Source organism: Passer montanus, unplaced genomic scaffold (genome assembly GCF_014805655.1).
Source record: "Passer montanus isolate IOZ18808 unplaced genomic scaffold, ASM1480565v1 scaffold22, whole genome shotgun sequence".
Classification (NCBI taxonomy): Eukaryota; Metazoa; Chordata; class Aves; order Passeriformes; family Passeridae; genus Passer; species Passer montanus.
In genome coordinates, this window is record NW_024366815.1 from 3,833,921 (window position 1) to 3,849,623 (window position 15,703).

At 39.2% G+C, this 15,703-nt stretch overlaps 1 protein-coding gene across 3 annotated transcripts in view; it reads right to left on the reverse strand.

Annotated features, from left to right (window-relative positions):
* The window catches only part of TTC33 (tetratricopeptide repeat domain 33), a 44,542-nt gene extending 29,380 nt beyond the window's left edge, over positions 1–15,162 (reverse strand). Inside the window, exons 1-2 of one of the 3 annotated variants that reach the window (XM_039709781.1) lie at positions 15,071–15,162; positions 14,273–14,501 (exon numbers count right to left, since the gene is read on the reverse strand). In XM_039709781.1, the coding sequence (XP_039565715.1) occupies positions 14,273–14,493 (221 nt within the window). In that variant the 5' untranslated portion in view covers positions 14,494–14,501; positions 15,071–15,162. Of the gene's footprint in view, positions 1–14,272; positions 14,502–14,622; positions 14,789–15,070 lie in introns of those variants that run through there. The other 2 variants (XM_039709779.1, XM_039709780.1) reach the window with 2 other exon arrangements.
* Positions 15,163–15,703: the final 541 nt, after the last annotated feature.

A 15,703-nucleotide genomic window follows, 5' to 3' on the forward strand; every position in this document is an offset into this window, starting at 1 on the left:
GTTAAATTAAATAAAAAACAATAAATTATGCAGAAAAAAAGTGCCAGATTACAGATTTTTCATACTTACACAATGCTCAGTGTAATAATACCCTTAATTTGTATAAAAATTCCTTAGTTTTTATTACAGCTTGTAAATTAATTAGGACATTTTAATTATCATTCAATTTTAGTATCAATTTCCTTTATTGTTTATACCAACAGCACTTCTAAATTTTTTTCCAATATTGCTTGCAATTCCCTCCTCACTTCAAAAGTGAGAAAAATAGTCTCTCCTCTTTTATCACAAAAGAAATCAGTTACAAAAATAAGTAATTTCTGAAACCTTATTTATTCAATTCCACACACAATATCAAGAAGTATCAGAATTCTGCCAGATATCTGAAAGGCAAGCGTCTTCCAACATCTCTGCAACCTTCTGGTAAGTTCTTAAAAGTTGTTCTGCACTCTTCTCACCTACCTCAGTTTACTTTCCTGTCCCTGCTTTGCACTAGTTTAAGTTTTTGCTCCTTGAAGCAAATCAACAGTTTGTTTTAAATACCAGGCAGCTCCCGGTGTAGTTCTCCATTTGGAGAACTACACTGGAATTACACAGGAGACTTACTTTACCAAACAAAACAGCTGTTGTTATAGTAATGAAACTCAATGCATTATAAAAAATGCATTTTAGCCAACAGCATCCTATCGCTTTCATACTCAGAGCTCTGCAAAAATCTTTCTAATCTGACAGAGACAGAAAGACGGTGTAGCAGGGACTGAATAAAACAAAAGTTTATTTTCTGGACTGGAAAATTTTCATTTCAATCTCAGCATGTGATCTTACCCCTAGTATGCTTTATGTACACCTTTTCTTTATCAAGCCCCTATTTAAGTCCTTTTTGAGGTCTCAGTAAATATTAATCAAATTTGAATCAGAAATGCTCTTTGAGGACTGGAAGTTGAAACACTTAACTGAATGACAAATCTATTTTAAAATATCTAATACTTCAAATATATCCAGGAAAATAAATTATGTAAGCAACACCAGAAAAGGTTAACCTTCTGATAAACAGATGACTTTCACTCACAGCCTAGAATAAAACCAATATAAAAACATCTATGTCAACATCCAAATTCACTGAAAGTGAATTTATGGTCACAAGAGCCAATTCCCAGGAAAAGAAAAGTTTGTATTAAATCTTCCAGACAGCTTACTACAGAGAAGTCTAGGCTGCAGACTCCTTTCAGTAAGTTTATGCTATTCAACATATTTAACAGGTGTCTCCTATTTTTAACAGCAAAAACAGGACTGTGGAGCCAGCTGAATACAATCCATTATTCACTGCCAAGATCTCTTATCCAAAGACTGTAGCTGAAAAAACCCACAAAGATGAACTGCATTTTGTTTAAATGTAATTTCCTAGTTTTTACAGAAGACAAAACACTTAAGCCATGCATGGTCTACTACATTGGATTTCTCTTCCCAGCTGACAGGTCAAAGACAAAATATTGCTTTAATACCTGTTATTTAGTTGCTAGAGCCAGTAAAACTCCAGAGACTGGCATGAAAATATATCCAATTTGTGATAAGAATGGTAGCCTGTAAAAAGTATTAATTAGTTTGAACTGACTGCAAAATAGCAAACTTCAGTTCTTCATAAAAACAACATTTCTGTGACTGTTTTTCAGAAGGCACAAAAAGAAAGAGAGGAGGCTTACATTACCTCTTTCACTGTAGCTTACAAGTGTTCTGGACAGCATTCATAGGTGGAAAGGTATGGTTCCTGTCTAAAACATCTGAATTTCAGTATTTAAACACAACAGTTTGAAACTGAGGATGATACCATAAATACTGAGTCTTCTCTTTGAGATCAGGACAAATGTACTGGTCACCCAAATGACTACTAAGAAAAATACACAATTGGTTTATCACCAATTTCATATGGGTCAGATGATTTACCAAAAGTACTTAACAACATATTTTAATATTTTTGTGGTGTTAAGACTCTCTCTGCATGCACCCCCATCAAAACACTTTACTTTCATTTGTACTGCAAAATTGTAGACAGTAACTGCTAGTAAAGTCCCTATGAACTATTTAGAAGTAGTTTGTTCACAGCCTAACAAGAGAAGTGAGACAAAAAGACTAATTTGAAAACAGATGAGTATTTTAAAAGTGTAACAACTACAAGTGCAAACAAATTCACAGATAACAATTTCAAATTTTATGTGCAATACAGTAACATAACACAGGCAACAACTAGACAACAACACAGCATAAATGAAAGAACTCCTCTTCCCCTGCTGTTTGGCCACTCACTCCCATTTTTTCTGGCTATTTTGTCAAAAGCATTTATGAACCAGATCTGAAGCAGCAACCAGAAAGAGATTATTTTCCAGCCAGGCTTCCTCTGCAGTGCTGTGACTAACTGGTACTTTGAGTTGGCTTCCCCCAGGGTAAAAACAAAACAAAAAAAAATGAGACCATGGCAAAGTAGTGGAAATTAAAGAGCAGGAGAACTGGGTCACATGGATGCCCAACTCAGACCAGTTTATCCACTGGCAGAACTGCAATTCTTGACCAGGTACTTCCAAACAACCACAGCTAGGGAAAATGCACACACCAGACCTAGCTTTCGGTTAACTCAGCCCTGACATATTTTAACAACTGTCTACAAAATTACTGCATTGTTAACTGCCACATAAATAAATGGGACAAAAAAACAATAGAGGAAGTCAATATACGTAATAAATTAAGTTCCTATAAATTTGATGACCACATGTTACTTTATAGGACCCTTCCAGGCAGTTATTCTTGTGGTAGTAGTTGATGTTATGAAGTCAACTCATTAACAATCATCAGTCCTACAATATCAAATATTTCTGCAATGTAAACTGAGAATTCACCACTCTCAATTTTCCCCATTTGCTGTTTGAGTTAACTCTTCAAAAGACTTGGCTGAACAAGACGTTGGCAAAGTTTTTATTCTAAGTCTTTACTGCCAAGCAGCCTTTTCAGTTTAAGGATACTTTCACAACATGCCACAGGATATGGAGGACACCACTTAGGGAGCTAGAAGACAAGCTGACATATATACAGGAACCAAGACCTTATAATGAAGTACTGCCATATCCTACTTCTGTAGAAAAACACTGAAGCAAATGGGCAATTACAATCCCTTAAAATCAGTACATTTTAATTTTTGAAGATACAGACAATAGGTACACATCATGTTCAGTGTGACTGGACAAGAGATTACTATTTCAAAATTAAATTCCATGAATGACAGAGACAATTAAAACAAAGGCGGGTACACATCATGTTCAGTGTGACTGGGCAAGAGATACTAAATTACTATTTCAAAATTAAATTCCATGAATGACAGAGACAATTAAAACAAAGGCAGTGAAGGGGGATATTATCTTTGTCAGCAACAAAAACTAGACTTGAAGAGCAAGTTATTAAATTAGGAAATCACTTGATTTTTTTCCTTACTGCTTCCCCTATGAAGAGAAATAATATAGAAAAAAATATTTCTAAATACAAAGGTGTCATTATTCAAGTAAAAGGAATTTTGTGTACTTAACACTAGATCTGTGCAAAAAGCAAAACAACAAAACTGTCACTTAAAAAAAAGATATATATGATCACATTTTACAGTACCCATGTTGTAATACATGATATAATTAATACAGAGGACTCTATGAAGGATGTGGAAAAGGCCCCAGTTTGTATTTCTCTACAAAAACTACTTAGATTATTAATGCAAAGTACTAGGTTTTGCTAAATTGTATTATGCTAGGCATATAAATAATAGAACTGCCTACATTGAAAAGCTGCATCATTAGACTTCCTAACTGAATTTATAGGCAAAATCTCTAAGCTCAAGCATGTTCTTTAACCTGACAGGTAGACTTTTGCATCCAAGAATTCACATGAACCTCTAGTTGCCATCTACCAATACAGACCTGCTTGCAGAAATTGAGTTTTGTAGGATGGCAGTAGTGCTGGCTATACTGCCACCATGTCACCTGTTTTAAAAGACAATCCCTGTATCAGGCAGTTTATCACAGTAATATCCGGAAAAGAAAAGGAATGAAGTTTCAGAAATCAAGCCAACTGTGATAGAAACTCACACTGAAGCACTTCACCTCAACACAGCACTGGGGAGGAGAAAAAAAAATAATGCACCAGTAGCACTCTGCTAGGTGCACTCAACGGTCCCTGCTATGCAGCAGAAGGTTGTACATGTTCATGTGGCAAAATATCTCAAAGACTGGCAGGTCTTTGCATACAAGCATCAGATTCAAGGAAAATCAGACTGCCAGAAAAATTAAGTAAGTAGCAGAGTCAATTACTCCACCTTTGTATGCTTTAAAAGGCGAGAAATATGCCAGCCCATGTACTTTCACATATTTTAATTTTTCAAGCATAGCTATGATAGTGAGTGATAAAAATTAAATGCAAAATATTATCATAATGTAACAAAAATATAAGTAATGTGATATCAATATTTATATTTTTATGTTATTTATTTACAGTCTAGTATATTATATAATTAAGAAGTACCACAGAGATATTCTGGGATGAAACTGTCCTACTGGGTAATAAATGCAAGTTGTCTGGAAAGTATGATAGGAATGGGACAAAACAAGAGGACCAGCAAGTAATGTTAAACTCTAGAAACTATTGATTACTGCATATAAAAATCTGAGACAAGTATTCATTCATATAGAGGCAGGACAGAAAACAGGAACTGTAAGAAATGAATACTCTACACAGAGACATTAACATATACATTAAAAATTAATACATACTGATGAAACACTTAAGAACCTTTTTTTTAAATTCTTCTTCAGTTCCAGGAACATTCTCTACGTATTTAAATATTAAGGGAAATGTTAAGTAAACAGACATCTTTTTGAAGAGTCTACTTAAAAAAACACTGCATAGGACATATCCAGTGAAAAACACAGCACTTCATTCATAAAATTCTGTAAATTATATTTCATGCACAGAAGGAAGAGACTCTCTAGACATAAATACACAGGCAGGTAACACAAATTACCCTTCCTTCACCTCCAAAAAAGCACTGATAGGCCCAATTCCTCTCATGCCCTCACCTATGTTTAGATATCTCACCTGAGGTGTTTACAGGAGGACTGCAGCCACCCTGCAGTCACCTCACAGGCTGTGCCTCTTTCTCCTCACACTGTCAAGAGACCTTGAATGAATACTGATTCTAGAACTGACAACAACAACTACCTAAATTATACAGGATGATACACAGGCACTAAATTATGTTTTCTCTGAAGAAGAATATAAATATATCTATACACATACATGCCTAAATTATACAGGATAATACTCAGGCACCAATTAAATTATGTTTTCTCTGAAGAAGAATATAAATATATCTATACACATACATAAATTATTCCACAATCTACAGCTGGCATATGAATATTCCTCCTTCTGCTTCTGTTTACAAATACATACATACAGAAATATGCACACATTCAGATACAGATGGCTCATATGGTGTCACATTTCAATATCCTCAAGGAACAACAATTCTAACCAAAAAATTCTCTCAAAACTATTCAAACTCTGGGTACAGCTTAAATAATCTACAATTCTTGCACTCACTCTCAGAAAAATCTGCACTAAATTAGTAACAATTTCATAACTGAACTCCTGCTTTGACAAATAATAACCAGCTGTTGGAAAATAACATTTCCCAGAACAAAAAAAAATAGCTAATTTAAAGATAAATTACAACTTAAACGAGAATAACTACTTAAGCAGTCTGCAAAGAACTTACTTCTCAATGCAAGGGGCGAGCTAGATGCATCACCAGGAAGCAACTCTATTGGTAAGTGATGAACAAAATAAAGCTAGCAATAAAAATTAACTTAGACAAAATAATGAATGTTTTACTTTACACAACAGCTTACAGGAGGGTTTTAAACACTGCAAAACACTCTCTGCAGTTTTTTAATTCTGTAGAAAGGTTATGAGGCCTGAAAAAAAAATCCATACATTCTGACTAATAAGAGAGAAGCTGTAACATGCTTTTTCCAAAAAACAAAGGGACAAAGTCCATACTTGCTCAATCTTTTCTGTTTCAGCTCATGTGTTCTGCACCCAGGACTTCCAGCTTACACACCCTTTGTCTCTTTAGTGAGTGTATGATGTGTACAGCACTCCCAAGGAAGCGTAACAGTTCGGAAGTTTTACATAGGCACAGTACAGACAGTAATGCTAAACACTGAAAAACTTTAAAAAGTGATCAGGTACTTTGACTAGAACTCACGAGAGGTTTTAATCAAGTCCCTATTGGCAGTGTATAATTTTACTTACAGTGTGAAATCTACTTATGTTCTCTACATTTTTGCATGACTGACCCAAGGAAACTCTCAATCAAATAATTACTGATGCTAAAACTTTTATTTTGTCTGCAGAATGCTGGTATTGATAATTCACTCTGAAGGACGTAAGCATTATATATAATAGCTAATTATAACTGGTTTGCAAATTATATCCAAACTCATACTAAACAGTTATTTTCAGCCTACAAGGAACAGTAGGCATGACTACTTATTACATACTTCAGGTTTCATTATAAGCATTTTCCAGCAATTTCTCCTACACTTAATCATAAAAATCCAAACTCTGTAGGGTTTTTAGATTACTCTTATGAAAGAGTAAACATTGCCAATATACAGCTGCCTAACAGAAATTTAGACTTTATTCTTGAAGCCAGACACTAAAATTCATAGACTTTTAGATTATGTACTGAATCAATCCTTTTAATTATTTTTAATTTAAAACACATCTTTGCTTTAAATGAGACCAGTTAGAAGAGATGGTAAGAAGGCAATGCAGTTTTTTAAATTTGTTTCCCACCTGAAGTATTCCACCAAAGACAACTGTACTAGTGAATCAAAATCTTAAAAGGAACGGGAAATACCTTCTGTATTCTAAATGTGCCTGAAGTTTTAATGGGATAGACACACAAAAAGGCCAAAACTGGAATGAAACTCTTAGAGATCATCTAGTCCAGTGAGCTGCTCAACGCAGGGTCAGCTAGAAGAGGTTGCTCAGACTCCTGTCCACAGTATCAATACGGATGGACAAACCACACCATTCCCCATCAGTATGTCAGCTCCCAGGAACTATGCCCTGTTTTCAAAACCTTTCAAGTGCAGTTGCAGATTTTTTGTGATGACATCAACCAGCTCCTGCAGCACTCTGAGACAGACCCTATCAGGTACCATGAACTTCTATACATCAGGTTTATCTAAACATTTTAGTCGGGCTCACAAAGGATAAGTCTTCCTTGAGCCAGACTTGCCCTGTGGTCAGTTGGACCTGGGGTTCCTGAAGGCAACACTTACAGTAAGGACCAAGGCAAACCAGACAGCAATAGCTTGTTCTCTTTGTCACTAGATTCTCCACTCCATTCAGTAGAAGACCCGAATTTTTCCTTATTTTCCTTCTGTTGCTGATACACCTGTACAAGCTTTTCTTCTTGCTACCCTTCACATCCCCCCCGAGATTCAACCCCACACAGACTTTGGCTTTGCTAACTTTATGCCTGTCCCTGCATACTCAAAGTCTCTGTGGTCTGACTGGGTCACACAACTCTGCCTTCACCTCTTGTAAATTTCCATTTTAGGTCTGGATTTGGTCAAGAGCTCACCTACATATCCACACAGGACTCTTATTCACCTTTTCATGACTTCATCGGGAAAAACTACTATTGAGTTTAGGGGAGAAAACTTGAAACAAATGCTACCTGCTCTCCCTGGATCCCTCTTCTCACTAACACAACCTGTTTTTTCTAGGCTATTTTACAATGCAGCTCAGCTGATTAAACTGATGAAAGGTTTTTGCCAAAGACAGCTGCTGAGATCTTCTGGGAAACCTCTTTATTAACACAATATTATGTAAGTAACATCAGTTTTATTGACTGAAACTTCAAAAGCAATTTCAACATGATGTCTATCCTTTGCCATCTTAGTTGCATCAAAATGTGTTACTAATATAATCTAAAAACAATTTTATCACATTCATAACTAATTTTTAATCAAGTACTTACCATAATCTAAATCTAAAACACATTGTTAAATGGAATAAATCCAACTGTTAAAATCTGCTCCACCTGATAGACATATTTTTTCAGTAAACACTTGACTTACCACTACACTAAGCATACTTTTTAAAGGTGTGTGCCTCAATGTCTGACAACCTACAATGTCTAGTGAGAAAAACAAACTCAATTACAGTGTATATAGCTAAAAAATCACTAACTACACATCTGGGAGTTATGCTGGCATTCACATCAGAGAAAAATGTCTCAGCTGCTAAAATGTGGAAAAAATGACCCTTCAGAAAAGTTCAGCTATTTTCAATAGATTAGAAAATTAAGCAATTCTAAAAAATTAATCCCTCTAGAAAAGTAAACAGTTCCATGAAAGTTGGCCTACTACCGCGTCTAGTCACTGCACTTTGACATGTCCTTGTTTAATTTCCTATTGCAAAAGCTAAGAGAAATAAAAAGCAAAATACTATTAATCAGTCTAATCTAGACACCAAGAGACAAAGTGAAAGATCTTTATTTTTAACATAGAGGAACCTCTAATGTAGGAGTGTTCCAGCTGAAAACATGATCTTCCCAATCAAGATGGAAATTTTTACTCTTTTAGCGCAATAAACATCAGAAGCGAAAGCAGTATTAACTTGTATTTGGCAAAACTGAAAAAAAAAACAAACCCACAAACCATTGAGAATTTAAACCCGACAGCGTCTACATCCAACAGAAATCCTTCAGCACTTCAGGGCATGTCGAGAAGAGCTCTATCGCCACTCACTGGGCAGCTACGGAAGTCTGAGGTTTGAAAACAGCAGAGGGATGGCCACAGAGCTACTGCACGGACAGGCAGCTCACTTACACTGAGGACACACGTCTGACAGATTTTTTTTCCTGCTTTTAGCACTCACATGCCGTGTATTTAAGGACTTCATACTTCACTGTTTACCGGCACCTCAACCATTTCTTAACCCTGTGGCCAGAGCCAAAGGCTTTCCTCCCTCCCAGTCAAACAACATTGCAATTGCAAATGGCTGTGTTCAAAATACTAAGGCAGAACATGTGAACTTACACTGGATTTGAAACAGTGTAGGACTATCAACACAAAAAAACCCCTGGACTGGGGTTGCTGAGTTTTGGTATTGCTTTCAGTTGTCCTTTTTTTAACTCCAGTGTATGTGGGCACATCCATACTTGGTGAGCAAAGATGGATAATTCACCAGTATTTCAAGTTTCCTATAAGCAAAAAAATTGTCTTCTAGAATATTCTCCATACTTTCCACCACCAGACAATATTCTGTTGATTGAAATCACAGAATACCCTGAGCTGGGAGGGATCCACAGGGCTCATCAAAGGCCACCTTCTTGCCCTGCACATGACAGCCTAAAGATTAGCACCATGTGCCTGTTCCCAGAAGACTCTGTGTATGTTTGTATATATTTCTTCCCCTGCTCCTCCTCACAGATCAAAAGAGCATACAAATGTGATACTTCTTCCACACATCTGCCTCTTCTTGCTGTTCTGACAAGGTCACCAATTTACAAGCAGTCTTCAACACTGCCTACTTATCAAATTTCTAGGTCAGAGTCTCCTTAACAGTGTTTTTCACAGCAACACCCCCACTGTGACAATCAACTTACTTTAACACATTTTTCTGGTAGACTCCTAATCTTTCTTCCCATCCCACAAAAAAATGCAAAATATGGATCAGAAACTGCCATCTTCATCACTGTTTTTCTTCTGTTTGTCTGTCTCAGCTTATCAGGTTCATGCACACACACATTACAGCAGGTACAAATATTCCTCAAACAGTTCCATGAAAGCTGAAAATCCACAGAGGGTTTTCACCACCTCCCAAACATTCCCCCGCTGCCATTCCCAACTTTGACAGCAAGCAAATAACACATGCTGCATAAATTCTGATGCCTGAGAAGCTCATTCATTAGCCCTCCCCAAGAGAAGCACTTAAGACCCCACCTTACAAACACCAAACAGTGAGATCTCACTTTTCCACACAGACAGGCTTACAGTGTACACAGAAGACTAACAAAACCATGCGGGGCCTGTAACACCATCACCCCCTTCCTTACCCAAAAAGTAAGCTGAGCAGACTAATAAAGCATAAATGTGGTAATGACTATTTTAGCTAAGTAACAGTGGGCCTGCTTGTAAAATTCATGATACTAATTTCTGCCATGCACATTACCTCAGAGTCTCTCTACCACAAGAAATTAATTTATTACTTCCATTCTTTCTTTTTTTTTTTTAGCCCCCTGCTTCTTCACATGTTTAGGCTCCCCTTCACTCCACAAGTAACACCAACCAAGAACCAACCTTTGTTACTTGCTAGTGCTAGGTCTTTGCTTTTCTTCTAGAATGCTACACAATCCAACTCAGACAAACTGTTACCACACTTAGATATTTCAGGACACATCCACCTTAATATACAATTATTTACATGAGTCTGCTTATGCTGTCCAAATGTGTATTTCAAGACACAGACCTATGTGGTCTAGGCCGGAACACAATCACAGCAACCACTTTCTGTCAGAAAGAGCAAAACCTATGTGAATATTTTTTTTAAGAGAAAATCTGTCTGAAAGTTCTGTACCCCAACAGCACCATACCACCACCACTGCCAGAACTGTAGAGTGTGCTGGAGTAACTGATAGAAACTGCAAGTTCAAGTGGGAACTTCTGTTGAGCCTCGTTCAGCACCCCTGTTGTAAGCCATTCAGAGTTTCTCAGTAGTTCTCATAAGCACTTCCAATGAGAGACAGTTCTCCCTAAATTCACAAAAAATGCTTACATTGCTACTTATGGATGAGTGAAGTTTTTGCATTGTTTTTTCTAACTGACAGGCAATCGAGAACTCAGTTTCTAAGACCAAGTGAAGATATTAAAAGCATCAAAAATTATCTGCTGTTCAGTATGTCCCTGCCCTAAACCACAACTACAACAGAATATCTGCCACTCTCTGTCAAGAGACTTACCACACTTTAAAAAATACACCAAAAATCAAAAAAGAGCATAGAGAAAAGATATACAACATCCAAAGCAAAATACAAGGAAGGCATATATATAACTGAAGACAGAAATAAATTTTAAAAAAATCAATCTGTTTAATATAGTACAGTATATAGATGTATTAAAGATACAAGATTAGATAAAAATATTCAGCAATCTCTGTATTCCTAAAAGAACAGAATGGATTTACCTTTCTGTAGATCAATCTATGATTTATTTCTGGTGTTAAAAACAGAGATGTTAATTGACTAATTTGTACACTCTGTGTTTTTAATTATTAATATTAATGTAACTCATTTACGCATTAATGTAATTCATTTATGCAACTACTGCATTAAATCTATTGATTAATACAATGGCAGGATGCTTAAAACTTATGAAGTTGAACTTGGTTTTAATTTAAACTCAACTTTAAAAGGCTTCAAAATTTTATTCAGTAATTACAAGCCTCAGGAACACAACAGTCACTCACTGAACACTGTCACTATTTGAGTGACCAGTTCAAAGAGGAAACTGTATTTAAATATTTGAAAATAAGCCTGTTCTCCGAGAGATTTTGTATTTATTGATTACTTTTTTTTTAAATCAGACCCAACCATACTCACAGTATGTTTATTATGATATATAAACTTGCCTGCATTAAACTTCCAAGTTGTTCTCTCTTCCACATTGCCCAGGGAACCCTTTTTTAGCATGATACTTCTTAAGACAAAAAGCTTAAGAGACAGGAGCACCTACTGACATCTTGGTGATATTTCTACCAGGAAAATAATACCTCTGATCTGGGACAATAAAGACGCTCTTAAAAGTTAAAAAAATGATAAAAAATTGCTTTGTCAAAGAATTCTAAAGATTTTAAAGGGACTACCCTGTCCCTTTAAACTGTTTCTTCCCCCTCCAGTGAAGATCTGGCCAAATTATGTAGTTAATATACAACTTATAGTCCACCTCTCCCTCTTCTAACACACCTTGACTCCAAAAGGACTTCCTGTTTGAAGCACAAGACAGTGGAAGCACACCTGCAACATGCTTCCAGAACTGGCAAACTCCCAATACTCAGAGGGCACTCACAGCAGCTCCCTGTACCTGACTTAACAAAGCACTAGGCAATTAACAGTGCATTAGATGCTCAGCAGCATTTGCCTGGGCACTGTGCACAGGCAAACAGGCTCACTCTCAGTAAGGGAAAAAAGACACATTTTCAAGAGTGGCTAAAGTATTACTTATGGTATGGCTTATCACCCTGCATCCTATTTACCCTTTCATATCCAGTCAGTTTTTCATCTCTCAACTTCTGTAATCACAGAATCACTAGGTTGGAAGAGACCTTCAAGATCAAGAGTCCAACCCATGCCCTAACACCTCAACTAAACCATGGCACCGAGTGCCACATCCAGTCTTTTCTTAAACACATCAAGGGGTAGTGACTCCACCACCTCCCCAGGCAGACCTCTCCAGTACTTTACCACTCTTTTAATAAAAAAACCTTTTTCCTAATATCCAACGTACATTTATTTCCCTCGGCACAGCTTGAGACTGTGTCCTCTTGTTCTGTCAGTTGCTGCCTGGAGAAAGAGTCCAAGCCCCACCTGGCTACAGCCACCTTTCAGGGAGCTGTAGAGAGTGATAAGGTCACCCCTGAGTGTCCTTTTCTCCAGGCCAGCTGGATGCAGCTCCATTCACCAGCACTCTCTGGCCCCGGCCATCCAACCAGCTCTGAACCCAGCACAGAGTGCTCCTGTCCAAGCCATGGGCTGCCAGCTTTTCCAGGAGTGTGCTGTGGGAGACAGTGTCAAAGGCCTTGCTGAAGTCCAAATACACAATGTACACAGCCTTTCCTGCATCCACCAGGCAGGTCATCACCTGGTCATAAAAGGAGACCAGGCTGGTCAAACACAACCTACTCCTCCTAAACCCATGCTGGCTGGGTCTGATACCCTGGCCATCCTGTAGGTGCTGTATGATGACACTCCATACAAACTGTTCCATCACCTTACCAGGTACTGAGGTCAGGCTGACTGGTCTATAATTACCAGGATCCTCCTTCCAATCCTTTTTGTGAATGGGCATCACATTGGGCAGCTTCCAGTCCTCTGGAATCTCACCCGTGAGCCAGGACTGCTGGTAAATGATGGAGAGCAGCTTGGCAAGCTCATCTGCCAGCTCCCTCATCACCCTGGGATGGATCCCATCTGGTCCCATGAATTTATGAACATCCAAGCAGCTCAGCAGTTCTCTGACTGCCTCCTCCTGCATAACCATTCTGGTCCCTGAGACCATATACCAACCCAGGACAGCTGTGCTGAAGACAAGCCATCTTCCCACTAGAGGATGAGGCAAGGAGGCGTTAAGAACCTCTGCCTTCTCCTCACCTGCAGTTACAAAGTTCCCTCCCATATCCAGCAGAGAACAAAGGATGGTCTTACCCTTCCTTTTTGCCATTAATGCATTTGTAAAAACTTTTTTTTATTATCCTTCACCAAAGTTGCCAAATTAAGTTCAAACTGAGCTTTGGCCTCCCTAGTTTGTTTTTTTTCTACATGCACTAGTAACCCTCCTAAATACTTCCTGAGAGAGAGACCAGAACCTCCTTCCAAAGATGATAAATTGTCTTTCTATTCCTAAATTCCTATTCAGTCTGGATGTTTGCCTCCTTGACTCATCGTTGAGCACACAGGGACAGCCTTTTCCTGAGCCCTCCAGATCTCTGTTTTAAAGCACGCCCACCTCTCCTTTGTTTTCTTTTGCGGACGGACTCCTTTGTTTTTAAGGGCTGTTCTTCCTAAGGAACTCTCTAAATAAGTCTCCTAAATAGGCCAAAGTCTGCCCTCTGGAAGTCCAATGTAATAGTCTTATTGATGTTCCTCCTGATTTCACCAAATATTGAGAACTCTAATTTCATGATCACTACACCCCACGTGGCAACCTTTGTTGTTGTGAGAACATGCAAAAATAAGGTGGAATACACACTTTGTTTCCCTGACACCACCACCAAAGATGAAAACTTATTTAGTACCTGACAATAAAGGCGTAATGAAAGAAATTATTACTCTTCAAATTATGAAAACTATCAATGCAGATACTAGCAAATTACTAGTGTTTAGAGAAGAGATTAAAATACCATGCAGCAGTTTTCAGTCAATGAAAAAAGAGCAAGACAACATTAGTACCTCCTATTTTCAGCCAAATTTGCACCTTCGTCCTTGAGCGCCTTACTTTTCCTTACACAATCCTCTAAGAGAACTTCCTTTCTTCTCTTAGCTGCGAGCACCCAGTTAGCATCATCATCATCACCCAGATCCTCGTCATCCGCAGCTTCTGCTTCGAACTGCTGAGAAGTAGCTTTTGAGACCTTCTCGCCAATCTTCCTCTTCCACCCAAAAGAAGCCATCTGGAGAACTAGGAAGAAGGCATTTTAAATAGTTAGGTAATTTTGCTTTTGAGGACACAGCAGGAAAATCACCCCTCGCTCATCACGAAGCCAAAGCAGTAGCACAGAGCGGCACTCCCCCACACAGACTTTATGCGATCGGCTGCACCGGCGCTGTCCCTCAGGCACGCACAGCCCCGACGCCCACGGCGCTACCTGGCGCTGCCGCCGGCCGCCTCTCCCGGCTGGAAGCGCCGCGGCAGGAAGCGGAAAGGCGGGGCGGCACGGCAGGAACCGGGCAGGAGCAGGAAGGAGCAAGGGCAGCGGCAGTGCCCGTGGCCCCGGCGGCGGCAGGGATAGCCGGGAGCCGTAGTTCGCCCGGGCGCGGGGCGGCGGGGCCGCCTGAAAGCCGTGAGGGGCCTGGCGGCCCCGGCCCTGCTCGTATGAGACAGCGGTGGAGAGCGGGGCCGGCGGGGACAAAACAGCCAATACTGGGAGTGCCACCGCTCGTGGTGCTCGATTGTCACACGGGGAAAGGTACGGGACGGAGGAATGTCCCCACCGTGTACCGACTGCGCCCTGGGACAGCGGCACCCACCACGGAGAGGCGGCTCCGGCCGGGAAGTCCCCTAAAGAGAAGTGACCCAGGCTCACAAGCACGGCTTTTTCCTCTACACTGAAAAAAACCACCACCACAACTAAAACAAAACAAAACAAACCCCCACCCCCCAAAAAAAAAAACAAAAACCCAACAAAAAAAACCAACCCAACCCAACCAACCAAAAAAAAAAAGACAAAAAAACCCCCCAAAACCAAAAGAAAAACCACCACCCCCCAAGAAACCCCGAAAGCATTTTAAAAGGCCAACACAAAACAACAAAAAAACTCAAACCAAACAAACAAACTTAACCCCTCCCCCCCCCACAAAAAATCCAAGTGAACACACAAACCAAACAAAAAAACTCAACAAAAAGAGAAGACAGGGTTTAAAACTGCAAGGCGGCAGTGTTTAAAACTGGTCCCTGCAAAGCCCCATCCGTGGTGTGAGGGAAAGGCTGAGTGAAGATGCGAGAGGAGGCACATCACCACAGGGGCTTAAAAGACGTGGTCAGGGTTTGTTCCGTCACAAATTCTTTTTCTGCAGCAAGAGTTTACAAGATCGAGAGGGAAAGGGTCAGTCGGATCTGGCGAGCACAGCTGGTGCACCAGCCTGTCCAGCTGTCATTTTTGT